Consider the following 23,664-nt stretch of genomic DNA (forward strand, 5'->3'; position numbering starts at 1 on the left):
TGCTTGTCTCTTTCTGAAAAACAAGCTAAGACAACACAGGCGGCTTTGGCCTTTGCAGAGGCACAGCACTAGTGTTACCTTTACTGCTGGCACACCTAGCAAAGTCGATGTGGCAGCCTCAGGAGATGAGCCAAGGAGGACTGGAGCAACATGTAGGATGCTTCGCTGGCTGCATGCCTACGGGGGATTTCTCCCAGCCTCCCCTCTGGCGAGGCAGTGCACAGGAATCCATCACAGTATTGCCTGCTGGCCATTTGCATGACTGCAACTGCGGGCAGAGCTTGGCTCCCAACCTTTACAAAGTCATCAAGGGAAGTGAAGCTCTTTTGGTATTGTGGCTATGATGCAAGTATAACACAAAAAATGTTTCTAAAGCTTCTCCTCTTAAGGAGAACTGACCGTCCCCTCTCCTTTACAGCCCCTTACCTTGTATTCATTGTGAAAGCATTTGTCTTTAGGAACAGAGCCAGTTCTCACCTGAATGCATACGCAAAAGAAAACAAGTACAACACCCGTTTCTGTAGAAGAATATATTATTTAGCAGATCAGTTTAAAAGTAAAAAAAAACAACTGTACATCTTTGAACGTTTTTCTTGTTGTTGCTTTTTGCATCCATGAGGATAAAAATATGCTTGCACAGTGGTTTCAGCTTTGTGCTCCCTGCTTTGCTCGTGCTTGAGGATCCCGTGACAACTAGCTGCACCAGGCCACAAAGCGAACAGCAAACTCATGAAGGTTTCTTCTGATTTCTTCTATTGTACAAAACAAAAAAAAATTGCATCCACTATGCTGGGCTTCTGCATGTACTATGAACACTATAAAATTCAGAGAATATTACAGAGAAATGTGTCATTAGGGCCTACTAGGCAAAAAAAAATAAAATGCCAGTACCCTGGTCAGAATATAAGCATCTGTTAAGCTATGCTGTAATTAGCATACTGCTGTACATATATATATATACACAGTATCTTGACTAAAACAATTTTTTCTTTTGTTTTTGGATGCCAGAAAAATTTGCATTTTCCAGAAAAGGCTCCTTAGCTAAACTTCGCTTTGTCTCTACAGACTGTGGTCAGTGTGGTCACAGAAAAGGCAAATCTGCTGAAGACTTGAGCATTGCTGCAACTTTTGCAATGTCCACAGGGTTAAGTCCTGCCGGGGGGGCTGCGATGGGCCTGCTGGAGTGAGAGGAGCCCTCGGTGCCTGATGGCTGGTGGCAGCGCCTGTGCGAGCAGGCTGTAGACAAGGTGCCTGGGCAGGCAGGCGGGCGGGCAGGCAGGCAGGGCATCCATGCCTGCCATCTCTCCGCGTACATCGTCCCAGTTGGATTTTGACATAGCCACCATGTCTGTTTGGCAAATACAGCATTTCTCAAAACCAGAATAACCTTAGGGCTTATGTTTTGCTCAAAGGCTTTTTCGTCTCACTTTTCAGTACTGCTGGTGGTCAGACTTTCGCTTTTCTTTTTCTGCAACTGAAACAAAGAGCAAAGCAGGATTAATACCCCTGACTCACACTGTGCTGCTTTACAGCACTGCTGTGAGTCAAACACCCATCTCTTTACAACGCTTGTGCAACATTTCCTGGGAAATAACAGGCAGAAGCTTGGTATATCACTGGCACCTTTTCATCTAAACAGCTCTGGATGTACGTCCTGAGTAAACAGCACTCAGTCTTTCTCATCATCTGCTGTGCTAGGCCCTCAGATTATTAACTAACTCCTCCTGTTTCAGGATATTTACGAATTCAGGCATCTCCTATTTTCATGAGGCCTTTTATGCCCATATGCCATAATTAAAGCTCCCTCAGTTTGCGTAAAATTTCTGTTTTGACAGCTTCTGTAAACCAGAAGTAAAATCTCGGCTCAACTTGAAAGATGAATGGGACTCAGAAAGTGTGGCAGTCATATTTGAGTAGTTTTCTCTCCTTTGTGAAAAGCTCCACACTAAACTGAAGAATGCCTAAAAGACTTTCTTCTCCTTTATAACTTAGTGCCCTCAAAGCATGTGCTTTTTTATAGAATCATAGCACCATAGGGTTGGAAGGGACCTCTGGAGATCATCTAGTCCAACCCCATCTAGTTTTTTGATTAACCAGCCTTAGTGTTTGTACTGCTGAGGGGCTTTTCCTCCAAAGCACTTGGGAGGAGGTGGGAGCTACACCAGAAAGCTACTATTCCCCGCATCCAGCCAGGGATGATCAAGTGAATGAACTTTCATTTCCCACCTATGAAACAATACCAGCACAACTAGTGCTCCAGGGCACTTCCTAATTTATGTTAATGACAGAGTGACTGATAGCATCCTGTCTCCATGCTTAATTTGCTCATGTCAGAAAACCCCTACACGGTGATGCCATTTGAGCAGGTTTTGTCGTGTGCCTTGGCACGGAAAAGGAGGGCTGGAAGAGGCGTGCAGGCCCAGCGTCACAGGCTGCAGGGCACTGCAGGACCCAAGTCAGCATGTCGGCTGCTGCACTGTGGGCATGGGGCACCTGCGCCCAGGGCCTGGCCTCGGTCTCCACCCTGTCAGGCAACACAGATGTAGCCGGAGAGACCAATCGTGGTTACATGTACATCCTATCTCCCCTAAGTCTCATGTGTCAAAATGAGAGACACTCTGCAAATGGAGGTCCCCACTCAGCCTGGGACATAAAATGACTCCACTGGTCGTGTCTTTAATCCTACTGGGTGCTATGCATTAGAGGGTAATTCCTTGTAGAAGTTCCAGCACATCCTTGATGATAGACATGTGAGCGGAAGTTTCTGCCCAGAAAATAAACTTATGTGTTGGTAGTGCAATGCCTTGAACTGCCCAACCCCCGGACAGTTTGCTGCAATCTAGCCCAGGATAACTCTGTCCCGGGGGAAGGCAGCTCCCTCCAGGAAGAAGCTATTTGCTAACACGCTCCCCTCTGGTAGTTATCCCCGGGGTTTGTCTTGAGGTCTCTCTCTTGGAAGCAGCTCCCTTCCCACATCCATACTTGTGTGGTGCCCGGTCGACTCTGCAAGGGCATGCTCTTGTGCAGACTTACTGCAGACTTACACACGCCTTTCTCCAGCCAGGTGTAATGAATGTGTTTCTCATGATTATGATTATGCCATAAACATTCCTACGGTTTTGGAATTAAGTGGCTATAAAATGATAATGTTTGACTTATTCAATCATAACCTTTGCTTTATCAAAGAGATATTTAGATCTTACCTCTTTCATAGCATCATCTATCTGTTTTAATTCCTCATAGCGGTCCCTGGATTCCCAAAGGGGCTGGAGCATCACCTCCTCCACTTCTGGGAATAGCTAGGTGAAAACAAGAAAGAGAGTCTCAACACTTCCTTTTGTACTCATTAACTTGTACATGTTAGAAATGGTGTGAAAGACAGGGTGTGAACTGTACATCCCCATTTCCCTGGCTAATTAAACACCTGTCAGAGCAAACACTGAAGCACTGCATGCCCCCACTTCTGCTTCTGGCCTTGGGTGACTTACCTTTGTTACTGTTTCGAACATGGGGATGAGAACGAACTTCAGGAAGCCAATCTGTGCTGTCGGCTTGGTCACTTTATCGCGGTCCATGAACGGTGCCACTGGAAGCCCCTCAGATTTTTCTCGGTCGCTCTGGAACAAATCCAGAGTTAGCAAATATTAATCTCAGCTAGAAGTCTGTGAGGAGAGTAATGCACCAAGTAGATCACTAGCAAAAGAGCAGTAGCCTTCAGATACAGATCTCAGTGGTGTCTGAAGATAGCACAGAATAGCAATATGCTTCCCTCGGGCCAATGTATCCTGCTTTGTCAAGAGCAAGCATCTGAATAGAGAGAACTCTGTTCAGTTAGATCTGTGCAGTTCTGGCATGAAAGCATTCACCTCCAGGCTTTACAGGACAATGAGGCCACCTGGTTCCCTTTGCAAACCCATGGGACTTGTGAGGTAAAATACTTCTGAGCATTCAGAAAAGTGGTAATGGCTTATGCCATTCTGGAAGAGAAGTTCTTTGATTTCCTCATCACTCCCTAGAGGGTGATTATTTTCAGTTGTTCAACCAGAAATTACATATCCTTCTGTAATAATGATTAAAACTAGTTCTAGCTAGCTAGGTCAATGGAGAACAGTTCCATTGACTGCAATGAGTTCATCAAGCTACCTACTTGACTCACTGTTTCTATGTGGGTTCACGTGCAAGGAGGTCACAGACTGTGCGCGCAAAACGGATATCCTGTAGCAGACTTTATCTCTCAATGATTGGATCTTTTGGCACATAGTGCTTTTGCTGGGTGGCCAAAACAGTATGGCACACAGATACTGCACTTTTGAGTAAAAAGCTGCAGATGCAGTGAGCGAGGAGTGTTTCTGACACATCATTTAAGGTGTCCGTCTCATGTGAGAAGACCTCCTCAGCATGCACCTATCAACGCGGAGACAAAACACACAAGAAAGCTCTGGCATCTCCTCCTCAGAGCACTGCAGCTGTGTGTCTCTTGAGATCCCACTGCTGCAGCACGTACACACTGCTCGGGAGCCCGAGTGCCGGAGGCAGCTGAGGGATGCTCTTCCAGGGATCCCTTTTTAAGCAATCAGAAACTGTGTCCAGCTGGGAATCCAGTGAGGAGCAATGGTTTGGGGACCTTAAAGCGTGACTTTTCACACCTCAGCAAGCCATCTGCTTTCTCTTTAGGCAAATGTTCACACACAGTGAAAATGATCTTAAGTAGTTGCTGTGTGAAATTTGATATCATTTACTTGACAACTTTCTCTTGCCAGTGCTCTTGCCCTTTCAGCTCAAAATCATTTATACGTCAAATGAACTTGCAAAGCAATCACTTTACAGAGAACAAGCTTCAGCCTGCTAGCTTTAGGATTTCTAGGTTGCTATTGTCTTTCATCTGCAAATTACAGTCAATTGCATTCACTTGTTTTTGGAACAGCTTTTCTTGCTGACATCCTTCTCCCAGTTTCTGTAAAAGAAGCCTTTCCATCCTAGAGCTAGACTGGGCTGTCAGACAGCAGAGCACCTATAGCTGAGGTGGAATTCAGGAAGAGCAGCAATTTGTGCAACTGCATTTCTCCCTCATTCTTACCTGCATAAAATATTCCTCTAGTAAGCAATCTACCCAGGGCTCCGCTACTTCCATCGGGCGGACTTCATTGGAGATATCACAGCATTTTATCAGTACCATCTTCAGCTGAAAGAGAATAATACTTTAATACTGCAGTCTCATCACCAGCCCTTTTTCCCCTATCCAGAATCTATGCCTTTAAAATGCAATGGGAGGCAATATTTGCAAGCAGAAAGGACAGTTTTAGAATTAAATCCGAGGCCTTAAATGATCTGGATTCTTTTGCACTCTCTCAATTACCCTGTGTAATTACCCTGTATCCCCTCTCTGCCTCGCTTTCCCTGTCTGTAGCCCTGGGATGTGTCAGAGTAGGACACGTCCTTATCTGCTGCATGAAGAGATTCAGCCACAAATGACCACGAAGTTGCTTGTGGAGCACTCAGAGGCAGCTGGGGAGAGGCTTCCCTGGATGTCAAAGACGACTGGGTTAGGAAGCCGAGGAGACTAGAGTCTGTACTCTTGTGGATACTTTTTGCCCCACAGTAATGGACAATAAGAATTTGTTTCCTGATAGAGTAAATTTATTTTTTTTCTCAGTGGGACTCCAGAATTTCTAAAGCTGGAATATCTATTTTATATAGAGCATTTCCAAATTGTAATTCTTTTTGGTGGGGCAGAGGATGTAGGAATGATTAATTTTTGATAATGTATATTGAATTTTGGTTTTTAAACAAATGAATGTTAATCTACAAGCTTTAACATTACGCACAGAAAAATAATAATCTACAAAACCTCCTTACACAGGTCATGTGTTCTTCATTTGAGTAATCAAAATTTTCCATTTTTTCCTTGAAAGAGTCCAGTATTTCTGCATGTCTCGCCATGTCTGTAGCCAGGATTAACGTAATTATGCCCTAGCAAAGAAAACGTGTTCACATATTAACTTGACATTCTTTACAAAGTCTACTATTGCAGAGCAAAGTAGGGTCTTTCTTACACACAAAAAGCCTCAAATGCATTACATTGTTAACACTGAAAGGGGAAGTGTCTGACTTGAAACTGCCAAGCAAACTGGAAGAGGGTTATAAGGAGTTCATGGTATATTAAAATCATGGCTGGATCGATCTGTAACACTGGTGTGATATTCAAGAGGCATTGAGGTTTTTCCTTTCTCATTGACTAATTGTGGAAAAACAAACTGTACAACGGGATGTTAAAAGCTACACTCTGTTTGCCAAGATCCACTTTTGGCTCCTTGGAAAGCACTATAGGTTTTGCTGCTGACTCTTAGCGTCCCTAAGAAGAGACAAAGATCAGTAGATGTGGATATCCTCTGTGCTTATCCTCCTTGGATTAAGGGCTTTGAAATACCCAGATGCAGCCAATGTGTTAGGAGCTCCATATCCTCCTGCTAGGCAGAGTTTATGATGGGAAAACATGTGGTTAATTTAAAGTTGTGCGTTTTCATACTGGTCTATCCATTTTGGGCCCATGCCTGCTTCCCATGCACTGTCAGAATCAGTAACTCCAGCCAGACCAGTATCTGAGCCCTTACATTGGTCTGCTTTTTCATTTGGTGTGTAAGGAAGGTGTAACGTGGAACTATGACTGAATTTTGGCCCTTAGTGCTCTAATGGGAATTGTAGCATAGTTCACTGTCTCAAAGATAGCTGTGATGACTCCCAGTCCACCAGAGCCTCTTCCAACAGTACAGTGTTCTGCTGCTGCAGATCTTTTCCCATTTTGAAGCCCCTGTTACAATTAATACAATGTTCTCTTAAAGCATAAACTTCTGCCATGAGAGCTTAATCCTTTCCCAGTCAGAGCTAATTGGCTCCTTCGATAATATAAATATCTACCCCAAAAATGTCATAGGCTTTAATAGTCAGGATGCACTCATTATTTCTCAGCAAGACATTCCAGGGAGTGCTGCTGTGGAAGTTTTCCAAGAATCCCTCTTGGATCCTTCCAGTGTGAGGGGCTTTTTCAGTCCTGCCCTCTAGGGAGAATGATTCACTCGCATCGTACAGCAGGGAGTCTGTGCGTGCTTACATCTTCAGGAACAGTTTGTATGACACAGATGGGAGCAGCATTCATACCTGTCTTATCTGTTTGAATTGGTCCTGGCTGACATTGGAGAAAATGTTGTATTCTGGCTGGGAAATGATCTGGAAAGCCACAGCACAGTGGTGGTTCTCCAGTGGGGAGATGTCATTGTAGCGTACCGCAAGCTCAGTTCGTGCATTTATCTGATAGCTGATGTGAAGAAAAACAATGAGAACTCCTGCAGACACACACCAGCTGCTCTAAACCGTGCTGCTTACTTTTATTTACATTCTTTTCAATATTTATTCGATTAGCTGCAGTTTATTTTTTGATTGTTAATACAAAATCAGATTTTTAGAGAAGATAGATATTACTTTAATATCATCTCAGGCACTTTTCCCCTGTAGTTTTGTAGTTTTGTTGTTTTCTTTTTAAATTTTACCAAGTCTCTGTAGCTTAAAATGACATAGAACAAACACAGAAGGAACTGTCCGGGCTTCATTCAACCCCCACTAATGACAACGGAGAGATTTTCACTGATCCCAGGCAGAATTTGGTTCTGCCCTTATTTAATGAATGGCTACAAATAAATTAGATTCTCTCTCTCTCTCTCTTTTTCGTACACACATACACACACACAAAAGTGTCCATGGGTCAACAATTCTAATTTCCTCACATGATAATAAATTGAATAACATCCACTTCATGATTTATGACATAATGTTTAAGATAAATCACTCTTTGCATTTAGTGTAATTATTCCGTTTCAGTCAATGGAACTATAATCATTTATGCCCTCTCAGCTGAAAACATTTCACCTTGTTTTCTCAGAGGTGGGAGAAAGTGTTGGAATAGAAACCTGAAAAAGCATTTTCCTTTACAGAGCCAAGGACAGCTGGTAACCTCAACGCAGACCCGAGTTTTCTGCATGAAGCTCTGCCTTGGCCCACGTGTGAGTGAACAGCAGGGCCTTGGGGAAGGTCATGGCCAGCTCAAGCTGTGAGAAGGAAAACCTGATCTACCAAAAAATGCCAGCTGGTATTACCTTCCCAATATATTACAAGGGAAATGCAAGCAAGGGACAGACTCACGTATTGTTGTAGCCTGGATGGTCTAAGTCGTGGCATACGGCTGCAGTCATGAGAATCAAAATGTCAATTTGGGAGAATTTCTCCTACAAAATACAAAACATTAATGTAGTATTACAATTTCTACTTCCTTTATCCCCATAAATGAAAATACATGAAAAAAACCCACATTTACTTTTTAGAGAATGCAAATCAGAGCAAAATGAAGTATTTTTTCATAGATCAGTTTACTTCAGTCAAGACAGAATTCTGCCTTCCCTTCCAGTAAAAATGAGTCAGATTTGCTTTTGTTGCATTAAAATAACTGCAGCTCAGAGGAGGCAATTTGCTTGAAACTTACTATTAGTGCAGAGATCATGTAAAAGCACTGAGATATTAGTACAGTCTCTTACAAGTCATTTGAGCATCCTGATTAGTTAAGGGAGGGTTGGAAGATAGCTTAGTTGCCATTGCAGTCTGCATTAACTAAAGTTATGAAAAGAGTGAGAAAAATTAAGTAAGTGTTGCATTCCCACAGGTTCCGGGTAGGATGAACTTCCATTAAAGCAAGTTTTCCTTCATAGTCTTATTGGCAAGAAAATGGACTTAGTGACTGAGATGTTTAACTATGGAAAAGAAAGGGGGTTTTTAACTGCTTAAAATCTGTTTTGTACAGAAATGAAATGAATATATAAACACAGGTTATCCAGTCAGTGAAAATAGATGATGCCTATAGTTTTGGGCAAAGTACAGGTTGAATGTGAATCTTGCATACAGTACATGCAAGGCGTTATTTCCAGTAGCTCAGCCAGGTGCAAGCACACATTTGGAGATAACCTCTAATTGGAACATACAGTGTCACAGATGAACACCATATCCACGGACCATAATTCAGTAGGCTTTTAGATCTGATGCATAGATGTTTCTTACTATTGGAGTGCCAAAAGATCTTCAGTGTACAAACTGGAGATACCCAGGAGGTGAAGGTAGCTTCCCAGCACCCTCAGAAAGCTGGGAAGGTGCTTGGGGTCTGGGATGGTATGGATGAGCGGGCAGCCAGAAGTGGAAATGCAACACCTCACCTCCTCTCCCCAGGCACTGAACATGTGCAGCTACTGCAAAACTCATCACTTGCCACAAAGCCAATGGCCTGTTTCGCAAGAAAAGTGGCACAGGTGTCGTGGTGCCCAGTGGACGAACATGTGCCCCGTGATGGAAATGGAGGGACACTATTGAGGTGGGGGGCATACCTGGAGGCTGCAGAGTGAGATCATGCTGTACATCATCTGGGTCACGCAGAAGCAGTGACGGAAATTATGAAAGGGGTTGTTTCTGTAATTGTCATGAATACACAGCTGCAGAGAGAGGGAATGAAGCAGTCAGAGACAGGAGGGCGCTTTTCAGAAAAACATGATTACATACACTTCCCAGCCTCCCTGGAAGCACCGTAAGAATCCCTACAGAAGGCCTATGGAGTCCAGTATTATTTTCTGCAAGGCCAGAGCTTCACTCTGAGGGTGGGAGATTATTGCCTTTCAAGAATCTGTCAGCAGATAAACCTCATAGCAACTTCTCTCTCATACCAGCTAGCAATGGGTAAACATCCCAGCACAGCCGCAAGTGCATCTCAGTCTTGAGATACGATTCTCTGCTTTCATCCTGAATTTGTATTTCAAATCATGAGGTGGTTAAACGGTGACTTTGGGTTGTGTAAAGAACCCCAGGTTACTAAAGATGTAAAGTACATCCCTGTTCCCCTCTCTTGATGAATGCAAATTGCAGCTTTGAAATCTGCAAGGCTGAAGCGTAGTTGCTGTTTCGTTTGCAAACGCTCAGAGGTGGCACTTTGGGGAGTGTTGCTTGGCAAAGTGAAGATGTGAGTGTATATGCACTATGCAGTAGCATGCCTGTGTGGATTTCCTACGCTAGGCAGCACGGGAAAGATTTAGCCATATAGGCACGTGGGAGTGATTTTTGTGTGTTTTAACTTTCTACAGATCCTGGCTATGTGTCCTCATGACAAATGCAAGCTAAAGCTTGTCTTTCCGTGTGTCCTCCCTGCTGTAAGCCAGGCTTGCTGTGTGAAGCTGTCACAGCTGGGTTAACATACGCCACAATCATTCTACCAATGCACTGGTGTGTTTGGTGTCCTGTCCTGCACAAAACAGCCAAGCATCAGCAGCACTGCTGGTCCCCTTCTACTGAATCATCCGTAGCCTGGACCCTAGAGAGCCCTTATGCACATGCTTTCAATTACTGAGCCTGAATAAATGACAAGGACAGAATCAGTGTCCCGTTTTCCAGCTAAATAGTGAATTTATATTAAGAGTCCTCAAGCCCCATCAGGATCGAACCATTCAACCTGGGACCTGACTTCTAGGAAGCCTCAAAGTTCTGGATGAGGTGAAGAGAACTGTGGGTTTTCAACGCTTATTCAATATTTGGGGACTTCATTGCAAAAGCTCGGACTATTCTGCAGCAAGGACTTTAGAAATATATTACGTTATTTAAAAATGAATAACTAATGGCACAATATGGTTGACAGCCAGGCTCACAGGTGGTGGGCAGTATCTCACAGCCTCCACACGGACACTGTGGTCATGCCCAGGCACCATACAACACTGCAGGGATGTAACATATACATCCAGCAGTGGAGCCCAGAGCATCCCAGGGGACTCCTGACTCAGAGCACTGAAGGGCTGGAACGACTGGGTTGTATTAGTCATCCTTTCCTCCCCTTTCTGGAACATTTCTGTAGCCAGTGGATGTGGGAGCAAGAAAGTAAACATATGCATGAGGTGGCTTTTTCTCACCCACTTAAGTTCAAACTGGTGCCCATACTGTGCCTGGGGAAGTATCATAGTTGGAAGCAGAGTCCTTGGGGCTTTTTTTAACCATCTTTCTTTCTGTGAAGCTAATGTTTAAGAAAGGAAACCTCACCCTGTCTTACCTATGTAGAAAATACGTAATAAACTCGCATTGTTGTTCAGAACGAGGCTGTCTTAAATGCTAGTGGTAACAAATTACTTGGAGATAGAAGCTAACAGGAAACTGCCTGCAGTAATGCCTGTGGGTGGCATGTTGGTGTGTGTTGACATATCACCTTGTTTCCCATGTTTTCAGGCTGTGAGACAGGAGGAGGAAATTTTCTGTTTTATCTACCCTGTGCTCGCCTTGATTGTATTGGGTTTCATCCCACCCCTTCTGTTCAGCTGCTTTCTAGGGTCAACAATACTGAGCTTTTCATCCACCTTCTTTGGGGAGAGATTTCCTAGGTCTTGATCATTTTTTATATCTCCTTTAATGCAGTCATACAATTTTTCTAAAAAGACTTAACCAGTCCTTAACCCGGCATAAATTCCAGGTAAGCCTTATGCCTTCTATGGACACAGAGTAACATTGGCCCACTTTATCCCTTATTCCAGATCAGCCTAATGCCTTGTTAGCTTCAGCTGGCAGCAGCACACCAAGCAGTGACCGTCACTGCCCTGCATATGCTGGTGCTCAGGTGCTTTTTGCTCTTGCTGTACTTCGTGATAGGATGAATCCAGTGTTTTGCTTTATGTCTTCTAGCCAGCTTCTGAATTCGTGGAATTTGTTCAGGCCTTTCTGGGAGTCTACATCAATCATGTAAAACAGTTCCCTCTGTTCTGTCCATACTCTTCAAGTAATTAGAAGAGATTAGTGAGATATAATTCTTCACTATGGGAATCATATGAGACATCTGTATAATGAACTTCATATCATGATGTTTTTAATTATTGTTTCAACTGGTTTTTCAGGTAGAGATGTAAGTTTTACTAACTATAACTCTTCAGTTTTACTAACTAAAATTCTTCTTTTTATACAATGGGTAAAATATTTACAGTTCTACAGTTCTCTAGGAACATGGTGGGTTTTTCTGAGAAAGCAAATATGTTATTCAGCTTTTTAGCAAATTCTTTCTTATGCTCTCCCGTGGACCTGATACCTTATTGATTTTTAAATACTCTAGTGTTTCTTCCTTAGGCATCATAGTTTTGGTATGATCTCATCTTTATCACGTCTTGCAGTTCTGCAACTTGCTCAACATTAATAAACCAAGGCAAAGGAAGTTATTTAACTTCTCAGCAATTCCTTTTCCTTCCTGCCTTGCTCTTTTACTCCCTGTGATTTAGCACACCTAATGATTTCTGCACATACTGGATTTTTTTGGCCATGTCTGAAGACACTTGTCTCCATTTACATTAGGTACCAAAAGCATTCACCAGAAATGAACTGCTTTCAGTAATAGAAAGCTCAGCAAATGTAAAACAGTTGAACATGTAAAACAGTTAAAAAAAAGTCATCTGTCACCACAAGAATGCAAACATTTGCTGAAGTACTTAAATTTTAAGAATTTGTATAGATTGACTGCTTTCAGTGGGATTACTCATGTGAGTCAAGTGAATTCCATGACTAAATGGATTGTTTATTGATTTTTGAATATGAAAACTTGCAAATATCAGTAATTTGAAATACTTACCAACCACCTTTTCAACGTGATAGGATTGATGTTGAAGTCTTTTACCAACCCAAGATCATGGTACATGTGTTCCAAACAACTCAGCATCTGCAGCCAGAGACCGATAGATTATTGGCTTGGTAAATATCACTTCACTTCACGATACATTGCAGAGTGAATTTCCTTCTTGCAAGCATCTAATAATTGCAGAGCCCTCTTGTTAAGATGAAAGAAAGATGTTCAAAGATTGCATGATTAAAGATAGTGCAAGAGGGGAGATAGAGAGGTTCTGAAAGCTTTTTGAAGTAGACAGATTGCTGTTGACTTCATAGGTTTTGTGCAGGGCTTTGAATCGCACCAGCTCTCTTTAGTAATTGTGATTCATGTGTATCGTAGTGATTCCTTCTCACAAAAAAGTATTGCCATTTTTCTAATTCAGCTGGGATATGTTCTAATGCTCAATGAAATCAGAGGGAGTTTTTCCTCTGACTCCAAAGGCCCTAGCTGTATAGAAAATGACAGCAGAAAATAAGAGATCCTTGAAGAAATGTTTATTCTAGACATGTATCAATGTCTTCTTTCTTTATGACTTCTACTGAGTTCCTAAATCCACTACCTTAACTGACATTTCTTGATTAACAAAAGAACTCTCGTCATAACACTACACAATTGCAACAGGTTTGTGACCATCCACTCCCATAAACTGTAACTATGAAGTTATCTGTATCTGAAATGCAAAGGCAGGCTGCTCTTTTGAGACAACATTTGCTTTGTGGTAGGAAGCAGGGTGCAAGTAGTTTAGCACTACCATTCCCGGTTATTCTTCTGGGTTTGAAAATATCGCAAGAGAAAGGTATTGACAATCTGAGGTGTCTGGGCACTTAACAGCTGGTCAGGAATGAGCAGGCTTCCAGGAGTTCAGGAGTTTATGTATCTGCATGCCCATTTCTGAAGGCAAAATCTGGAGGGGATGAAATGTAGCCATTACATTAGCAGATGCAGTTCTTAGACTGTAGACTGATCCAGGAGTTTTAATGTGATGAGTGTAATGTCACAAATATGGCCTTGGAGACATTTTTAGTTAGGGTTCTGTTATTTAGGCTCTTAAAAACCCTCCAGAAAAATGATTTCATCTAATGAAACTTTATATTTATCCAGGGAATATACATAGTTCATGCAGTAACAAGGGGGCCGGTTTTGAGTCAGCTGAACAGGAAGAGACTTTCCTGCAAGGCTTGAGGGACAATGTCACGAGCTGAATTGTGCTCAGATCACAAGGCCAGCATTTTGCTGCAGACCACCTTGTCTTGTTCCTAGTCCCTGAGGGAGAATATGTTTCGCAATAGTTTCAGAAAAGACTTTCTGAGACAATAAACTTGATCCAGAAGGGCTGAATTACCCTCAGAAACGCCTGTCTCCCTCCAGCTGTTGTCAAGAGAGCTTTGGGTGAGTGGCAGGGTGACTCTGAGTCCCAAAGCTCCTGCCCCTGAACACAGGAGAATCTCAGTTTTCATTTTTAGCTTTCTTGGTCAACAACAAAAGCTTGAATATCGGACTTTTCTGAGGCTTGAAAGTGAGTGGGCATTTAGCAAGAATGCAAGCTTGCTGCATAGCTCTGTTTACTGAGATGCTGCAGAGCACAACGTTATTAATTTGCTTACAGAAGACTATGGTTTATAACCTGCCCCCCCACATTGAGCATGTGGGCAAACATTCATTGCTAAACAAGCACTGACAGAATTGAAATATTCTCTGTAAACGTAAACCAGAGCTTAAAGGGTGACATAAACCCATATGGTGCTTGGTTCACCAGAGTCTGTGCAGTATCTTGTTTCTGAGCAGCACTCCTCCTTGCAGGGCACGTCTAATCTCTGCACCCTCTTGTTAACCTCATTCATGCCACCATATAGTGTTTCCTAGTACTCTAAATGAGTTACTGTGCTAAAATACTATGCCTCAGCACACAAGAATCCGTGGGTAATGGTTTTTGTGTCTCCCTATTCTTTCTTAATAGTCAGAACAACAATGAGCCAACAGTGTTATGGTCCACCTGGCAGGTCGTAATTCTCTCTTGCTGCAAAGACCTGACAGGCATTCAAGAGCTAGGGGTGAGTAATTTTGCCTGAGCAGTTGTATGGCCACGGTACAGAGAAAAGGGGATGGAGAGGGAGCAGTAACTGCAGACCGCCAGACTCTGCTTGGCATGGTCTGCACAAGGGAAGATCTGCCAGCCTGTGTGAATGAGAGATGGAGCTAAAGCCACCAGAGAGTCCTGCCAGATGAAATATCCTGAAGGCAATATGCTGTTACTGTGGGTGGGGTATGGGGTATTTTTCCTTGTCTTGTTGATCTGCAGGTGCTGAGCCAGAATGACACTTGTATGCACAACATCTGATCGAGAAGGTAATTAAGGTGATTGCTGCTGGGAGTGCTGCTAGAACCACCCAATCCTTCCCTTGGGAAAAACCCATCACTAAAATCCTGGTTTAGTCCTGTTCTCCCTTACATTTTTCCTAGGTGAGATTTGCTGTATTTGCTGAATCTCGTTTTACATTATAAACTGGCCATTACAGAAACTTCCTTCTCCTTCATGTTTCTACAGAGGTTTACACATGGGCTTTCCAGAACCTTCTGCAGTACAAGTGATGCACAATGAATAATTCTAATAGCAATAAGAAAAACAGCAATAGCAATAAGAAAATACTAATAGGCTCTGCATGCAGCTTTGCAACCTCTTCAGAATACATCGCAGAAAACCCCTTGCCTAAAAGGTTGTGAATGAATGCATGCACCTCTGCCTGGCTTCACACAGCAGCACGCTGCTTTATTGATTCGAGCGGAGTTATTGGTGATATGCTTAATCATACACTTTGCTAGGGATTGATTTCTTCAGGTAAAATGACACGAGAGAACTTATGTGGCGATAATAGTGCATCGGTTGTTGTGGGATGTTACTAGGAAGAGATTAAAGAAAAAATAAAGAGGAGTCAGGATATGATAATTAGCATAATCTATCTGGCATATGTTAGGAAAAAGTACTGTATTCTGTTGCGATATGAAAATTTCAAAAAAGTATAGAGAGTAAGGGGCAGAAAAGGGGGAAAGCCCTGCAGACCATGTCAAAGGGCTCTTCTGGCCTTGCTGGCTCTCAGGAAGAGTGCTAACCCAGCCAACATGGCAACCTTACCTCGTTGGGCTCCCACAGCCAGACGTCAAAGGTTGGTTTCCGTAGTGCTTCGATGGTCTCCTGGGACAGCATGTACTGCAGACAAAAAGGCAGTCAGCATAAGTAAGGGTCCCCCACCCTGGCATGGAACCTGCTATTGGCGTGTCCTTGGGCATCCCGGGGTCCCATTCACACAGGGTTTAGACATATTTCCCAAGGAGAGAGCAACTGATCTCTCCCTCTGCCTGCCCAGCGCCCCTCAACCCTCCCCAACGGGCTGCTCATGGTCATGGCAGGATGCCCAAGCTTGGTGGGCAGCAAGCCCCCAGGTGGCCCACTGCCTGCCATGGCACCAGCTGGCGTGCAGCTGGAGATGCTTGCAGAGTAGGGAAGTGGAGGATTTGGGAGAAAGAGGAGGAGAGCGGAATTGTTATGGATGGGGTTGTGGGTAAATCCAGCACAGGGATTTAAAGGGCACAGACCTGTCCCCAGCTGCACTGGTTCTGCTGCCTGCAGAGCATCAGCGTCATTCAATGCAGCCAGTCATGGCTGCATGGTGTGAAGTGTCTATGCTTACAGTGTTAAATTAGCTGGTGGCTATGATATATTTACTTTCAGATGATTTATGCTCTCATTTTGAGTATTTTTCAAGAACGCCCACATTTTCAAATTGGTTGTCAGCCTGGAAGATTCAAGTGATTTTTTATCATTACGTTCAGAGGCTTAAAACAAAATCAATCTCATCGGCCAGTTACAATTTGTACACAAAATGAAAAAAAAAGAATGTGGAGGGTTAAAAGACCAAGGGAGATCTGGACTCTACCGATTCATCTTCTCAACACTCTATTGATCGGGGTCTTTCTGGGATACAAAGACCTTGGAGCTTTGATTGGCCCATTTACCATGGCTGTCTCTAATTAGTTTGGGCTTATTGTACTAAGCAGGTGTATGAAATTTTCTGAGCCATCCAATTGTTGATACTTAATCCAAGGAAGAATAACACTGAAGATTAATTTTCCTTCTTGAGAAGGCAATGATTTTTGCATTTGCATATAGAATGTACATTTAATATGACGTTCTGCAAGGGAAATGTGAATGAGCAGTACAGATTTGTTATTTGATAACAGTGCTGTAATGACATCTTTCAGTGTACTCGAAATCCAGCAGCTGACAACTGATAACAAATTTTGCAAATCTGTCAAACAGAACCCAAACTCCTAAAACCAAAACTCCTATGAGCTTTGGTCAGGGATAATAGAGAAATACGGACTACCAGTTTATTCCGCAGCCAGTCTGTACAACTCTTTGTAGCGCTTGCTGTTAATTCAAGATCCTAATATCATAGCAGTATATCAAAGGCTGATCTGACATATCTTTTATCAAGGAAAAAATCTGGCTTAGAATTGATACGTTTTGTGAAAACATGTGTTAGCATCAGGAGCACAAGCCTCTTGGGCAAAAGTTAATTAAAAGAAATGTAAGTCTCGTGATGTCTGTTTCAGAGACCTAGAGGTCACTTTTGCTAGGCAGAGCGGAATAAACAGCAGAACTTATAATTCGTTGCTCTGTAACGTTCAGAAGACAAATATGCAGGGGTGCACGTCCATATCATACACCTGCATCACATGGGGCCACGTGAACTTCAGAGTGGCTGAACCAGCTTTGATGTGTGCGAGCAAACGCCCACTGTCGAACTATGATTTGCGCACGTGTGAGCTGGTGTTTTGTCAAGGTGTGAGCTGGGCACCGGGCAGACGTAACCTGGTAGCTTTGAATAATTCCTGTGGGCAAAGACTGCCGGTGCTAGGACCAAAGGTCCTGTGTGCTTCACGGTTTCAGCCTCATTCATCACTGTGGATTTGTGCTCGTACTTGCCCAGTAGACATTTTTCTTTAAGCATTACTGTTTTCTCTAGCAAATACACTAAGTCATTTTCACAGAGACAATGAATCATTCTGGAGAGAATCCAATGTCGCATTTTCCCTTTGTTTCCCTAGGTGATGCAACCCCATAAATTACTTTTTAAATTAAAAAATAATCCATCAGGAGAAAACAGGCAGCAGCATTATTTTCAATTTGAGTACAACATCATGGGCTATTTTTGATTGTTCAGTATGAGCATGGAGAATAAACAAATATAACTAGACAAAAGAGCGTTAAATGTTGACGAATGCAAAATGTTCATTAACATTTCAAACACTAATGAGATTTCAAGTATTAAAGACTAGTGAGGATCCAACTTTAAGTCACTGCAGGCAAGGACAGCTTTTTCCATCAGCTTCAAGGGATTTTGGATCAGTCTGTGGATTTAGAATAACTAGGCGGTCGATGGCTAGGGAGTCATGAATTGTAAACCAGCACTTGTCAGGATGGCAAGCACGCAGTAAGATTCTGGGAAGAGCAAGCGTTGAGTGGTACCTTTGGGTAGGATGGTACATCCCGACGCGGAGTCAGCCTCTTGTTTTCATCCAAAAAGCTGTACTTGCAGGGACAGTTAGTCCTGAAATGAAATATTCAGCTCTTAACATTGTAGGAACAGAACCGCAGTGCCTCGAAAAATGCCGGAAGTACTCTGGTCTCTCAGGAGGCATCGCTTGGAGAATTACCCCACTCCCCAGCCTCTTCCTGTCCAATGTGGTGTTCCTCAAATGCTTTAAAAGTGGGATCCTCTTTAGGATTTTCTCCCCTTGTACAACACCCTCGTCGCCCCTTCTCCGTCTATTTGAATTCAAGAGAGGAGCGTCTGTCTTCAGGCGTGTATCCATGGATACCCAATCACTTCTATTTAAACAAAGTAACTTTCCTTTCTTTGCTGTCCATGGCAGGCATAGTGGTCCTGGCAAAGCCCTGCCAGGGGCCATGCTGCGTATGGACACTGGCATGCCTGTGCTTATTCACTAGTGTAGGCACCCACTGAGCCCATGGCTTATTGCAGCCCAGCTCCAGGCCTCGTAAAAGCTTGGGTAAGACGATCCATTTTGATTCCATGACCATCTTGTCTGCTGCCCTTCAGGCAGGACAACAGCAGTGAGGCACAGGCTCAGCAGACACAGTCTGCTTGGCTCCCCGGTCATGGAGGAAGGGAGCTGGTACCAGCAATTATAGATAATTAACACTTGCCTGGTTATTAACACCAGCACCCACTGGCAGTTTTCTGGTCTTCCTTCCTCTGCATGTGGAAGAGCCAAGCTGATGCTATCCCATCTGAGCAGAGGACCATGACGGTGGGAGGTGCACACCAGCCTTACAACCTTTGCAGAACATCTGGGTTGCTGCATTGCAATGTGAGAGCGGCTTCTTGCCTTACAGCCACAGGGGGCACAATAAAACTAAGAGGTCTGTAGGATCACCCATGGCATTCGTGATACTTTAACTCAGCACATGTTCTCCAGGTAGTTTGTCACATGGACTTTTAATAACTCTCATGTGAGGTTGATCTGCTTGCATTTTGCATTTATGCCTGTAGTCCTAACATTTGGATTATCCTTTCTCATTTTTCGAGCCTCCTGCCAAACGAAGCTAAAAGAACCCCCCCCCCCAAAAGAAATGAAACAAATTAGTCCATTAACTTTATTTGTCCCTTTTAAAATTATTTTGCATATTCTGTATTTCATCTCTTTTTAATGCTTCTCTTCTCTGTTGGGAATTGGTACAGGTCTCTTTTCTCCTCTTAACGTTGATGTCTGCTGTAATTTCTGATGGTGTTGTCTGAATCCTGCGAAAGTTATGTCATCTTACAATTCATGGTGGTCAGCTGGCTTCAAACCAGCTGCCATTTCCTGCCCTGTTTAAGGAGATTCTCAGTTGGTGAAAAGCCATCTTAATCTTTTCTAAAGCTGTTTCCTCAAAACTCCACTGTGAGGGGTATTAGTAGGATAAAAATAGTGAGATTGGGGCATTCCTTGCCCTAATTGGAGCAGGTTGCCAGGGTTAGCTGAGGGTCAGCCAACTATCTCTAATTCCCAGCTGTAGTAAGACATTGAAGCCTTCATCCTACCACACTGAGGAACACACTAGAGCCAGGATGCATTAGAGCTTTACAAATGTAAAACTGTATTTGCAAATGATCATGAATTTAAATGACACTATAATGTTATTAGCATCTGCTGGTGGTAAGCGCAAAAAGCAGACTAGCAAAAAAAGCAGTTTGAGGGGATGTGAGTGGGGCTGCTTTGCTCTTCTGAAGAGGAGAGATGCACAATTCACACTGCGTGGTGACTTTTATAAACCTAGCTGTTCATCCTTACTCTGTCGTTTGGTAATGTAACAGCGAATTTAAGAATATGTAAACATACAAGAATACAGCTATGTACACTGCGATATTATTGAAGGAATCTATGGACTCACACACACTTCTGACATTAATTAAAATTAAATGTGATCCCTAATTGCAACTGTAATGCATTATCTAGCAAATGACATTGCACAGGGGATGACAAGTCTAAATAGCAGCAAAACCATTTCCACTTGTTCTGGGATGCCCCTGTTCCCCCCCACAGCATGGACATATCTCACGCCAATGGGAGAGAGCTTGCTCAGCCGCTCTGGGGTGAAGCACCTGTAGGCTGGAGTCACTGCGGGCTAGTGGCATGGCTCCTGTGGAGCCGTGGTCACTCAGGAATAGAGAACCACAGCTCATTCTTTATCAGCTCCTGATGGGGTCCCTCTTAATGGCCAGCCACCAAGGAGCATCCTCTCCTCACTCCTACAGCAAAAAGAGGTGACTCGTAGCCATCTCTGGTTACACACTGCACCTAGCCACATCTAGCTGCTTGCTTTGAGACCCAAGCCCTTAGGGTACAGATAATCATGGGCAGAATTGTGTGCAAGGAAGAGGAGCTTTTGTGCAGCAGGGAAGAGGAAGACCCAGCTCAAGGCAACCAAGAAGAGCTGTGACAGGTGGCTCCCACACGGATATGGCACAAACTGATGCTGAGCAGAGCAAGTTAGGCTCCTGCTTCAGCGAAAGCAGCTACGCGGTGTGAGCTCAGAGCAAGCTAGCTTGAGCATCTGTGCCTAGCACTACCTGCTGCTGAGCACCGCACCATTTTTTACCACAGCTTTCCAGCATCACGCTCCATGCTGGTCTCTGTCTTTTGGCGGCTGTCATATCTCACTACAAGCCCTTAGTGAAGACTACACCTCAGCTGGAGCTGGCTGCACTGGGCGAATGTAACACTCCCCATTCCTGTTTTTCTTGTTAACATATTGCTGTTTATACTACAAAAAATAGATTGTAAGGTGACAAGATCTGGAACAGGAATGAGTCATGGCTGCTGCTGGGACAATCTCATACTTCCTGATGTGTGTGGCAGCAACTGGGCAAACGTGAAGTTGCTGTAACTTCTTTTTTTTTTTTTTGGTTTTCATTCCCTACCTGCCTGTGCGTCATTATGCTTATAAATGCAGCTCTCCCAGCTCCCTACAACAGTTGAGGAAAAGTACGGGCACACGCATTATTCACACCACACCCAGCACAAATCAGCGTACATGTTTTTGCATTTGCTTCCCATCTGAGCTCTGATTTTTCTAATGATTTTTCCTCCCACACCTGAACAAGAAGTGATGCAAGTCACAGGGCAAACTGCAATCCATCCTACTGGTATAAGTCTGGAGCAAATCTGAGGTTAATAATGTTACTCTGCATTTATGCTAGTATGACAGCTGAATTTGGCCTTAGGGATGTATTAAGACTGTGCCTCCTGACATATCTGATAGCAAAATTTATAAAAGAGTGATTATAAAGCCTAATTCTTTTAGCAAATCCCCCATTGCCCTTAATAGGAAATAGCTTTGATTAAAGGTCAGAGAATTTGACCCCAAATGAAGAAAAAGAGAGAGGCTGTCAAGATAGCATAGTTACGTTTGCTGAGAAAAATCCCTTTCACCCGCACTTTGAGCACCGCAGTATATCCTTCTTCAGCAACCTTCCCAGAAGTATTCATAATCTCACAGTGATGGTTTGTTTCTCCTAACGGGGTATTTCAGTGACACAGGGGGCAGACTTTCCAGCCGAGACCGCATACTGAGCAAAATGCAATTTTTTCTGCTGTTGTTTTAATAATTACAGCGAAACCAAGCTTCACAATCACAGTGAGCCCTTGAATTAGAAATTAAATTCCCAATTTCTTGTTGAAATTGAAACGTATGTTTTATAATAGCATGAGATCATCATTAGAAGAGCTGCTACATATTTATTTGATATTTTCCCAGAATATATTGGAGCTGATTTGAGCATTAGCTGTTTCCCAACCAAATACCACACTTTGCAGAAGTTCTTTTCCCTTTCCCTCTCTCCTAGTAAATCTGGATGAAGAATTCCCATTCTGTATGGTGAAAAATAACTGTCTGTTGCAAGACCTTTTTCTCTACTCCCGCGGCCCCAGCTATGTTAACAGATGAATGGCTATAGATGTTCAAATGTTAAATTAAAGCCACTGTCCTTAATGGTTATTGGTTTCCTTGTTCCTTTATTTCTAAGCCCAGAAGGTAACTCAATTCTGCGGAAACGCATTAGGGTTTGAAACCAGATGCTTATTTCTTTGGTTAGGTCCAAAGCAGAACTTACCTGCTGCTTCTTGCTGCCATTTCCTCCCTCATCTTTTTAATGTCGCTCTTGCATTTCTCAATCTCCACTACTTTCAGGCCTTCCACTGTCAACAAAGGAAAACAACAGGGGTGTTACCATGGCGAAAGTCGAAGGATCTCGTTTCACAATTGTGCAAATTTCAAAGGGCTTTAACAGTGGGGTTATCCAGTGAGCAAGCAAGCTCTTACAGTCTGCCCCGGTTCTCACATATGCAGGTGCTGCCAAAGCCATATATCTTGAAAACCCATAGGAATTCTCTGCTGCCAATTTTAGATAATAGCTACAATATTTTAATTCACAGAACGGCTATAACGTCTCAGCTTTTCCACAATTGTTAGCAGCAGTCAGCTGTTCTAGTGCCTTCACTTCTCTGCTGTAGAACACGAATCAGAGGAAATCCTGAGCAAAAAAAAACCTCCGGTGATGGGATGATAAGCGCAGCTCAGCAAACACGTCCCAGTAGGATTAGAATTCCCATTAAGATAGAATGTTTTAATTTGGAAGTTCATGCAGAGCGTTAAGGAGCTCTGAGCAGCATTGTTAGATACAGAGAAATCAAAGTGAGAATGCAGGAGAGAGAGACAGAAATGTTGAAAAGTTTTGCTCTAATGATTGATTTAATTTTTTTTTTTTTAACTATTGAAAATCTGTCACTTCTTTTTGCCAATCAATTTTGTAATCAAAGGTTATTTCTGCACAGGGCACAAAAATCCTATATTCCCCTTCTGTATGTAATTATGAGGGCCACAAGGCAAATAGTTTGATTGTCTGTTTATGCAGCAATGCACTTCATTCCACATAGCCGTGAGAACCTAACGCAGTGCAAGTATGAGAATATTCTCCCTTTTCTTTCCCTCTCGTTGAACTATCAGCGTGCTCAAGGACATAATACAGCACCATTTATTAAGTACATGTCACTCACATGCAATCATTTCACAGCTCATTTGTTTACTGAACTCATTGTTTGCACGGAGAAGCTGCGGTTCAGGGAACTCAGAATGTGCAATCGTACAATCAGTATTCAGTGACTTTCTCAGAAAATAATAGTAAAAATCACACTTATCTGGAGGGTAGCATGTAAGTGATAAAAAAACTGCCTCGGAAGGGCACAACTCTGTAGATAAGCAGAGACCTCAGTTTTGTTTTCTTTATGCTAGTAACAACAAAGATTGCTGTTGGAACTGGGAAAGGGGAAAAACAGGTATATGAATCAAGTCCAAAATGCCACATATTAGGAGAGGAAAGGGAAAGGGTTTT

The 23,664-nt window shown here is 43.1% G+C and overlaps 1 protein-coding gene across 2 annotated transcripts in view; it reads right to left on the bottom strand.

Annotated features, from left to right (window-relative positions):
• Positions 1-584: 584 nt before the first annotated feature.
• Positions 585-23,664, bottom strand: part of PDE9A (phosphodiesterase 9A) — a 29,350-nt gene continuing 6,270 nt past the window's right edge. For both annotated transcript variants that reach the window (XM_054192577.1, XM_054192568.1), the window contains 12 exons: positions 22,387-22,471; positions 18,237-18,318; positions 15,840-15,914; positions 12,674-12,760; positions 9,420-9,524; positions 8,194-8,276; positions 7,156-7,312; positions 5,857-5,970; positions 5,078-5,182; positions 3,489-3,617; positions 3,204-3,299; positions 585-1,474 (listed from right to left, as the gene is read on the bottom strand). In XM_054192577.1, the coding sequence (XP_054048552.1) occupies positions 1,424-1,474; positions 3,204-3,299; positions 3,489-3,617; positions 5,078-5,182; positions 5,857-5,970; positions 7,156-7,312; positions 8,194-8,276; positions 9,420-9,524; positions 12,674-12,760; positions 15,840-15,914; positions 18,237-18,318; positions 22,387-22,471 (1,169 nt within the window). In that variant the 3' untranslated portion in view covers positions 585-1,423. The remainder of the gene's footprint in view (positions 1,475-3,203; positions 3,300-3,488; positions 3,618-5,077; positions 5,183-5,856; positions 5,971-7,155; positions 7,313-8,193; positions 8,277-9,419; positions 9,525-12,673; positions 12,761-15,839; positions 15,915-18,236; positions 18,319-22,386; positions 22,472-23,664) is intronic.

Source organism: Rissa tridactyla, chromosome 1 (assembly GCF_028500815.1).
Source record: "Rissa tridactyla isolate bRisTri1 chromosome 1, bRisTri1.patW.cur.20221130, whole genome shotgun sequence".
Classification (NCBI taxonomy): Eukaryota; Metazoa; Chordata; class Aves; order Charadriiformes; family Laridae; genus Rissa; species Rissa tridactyla.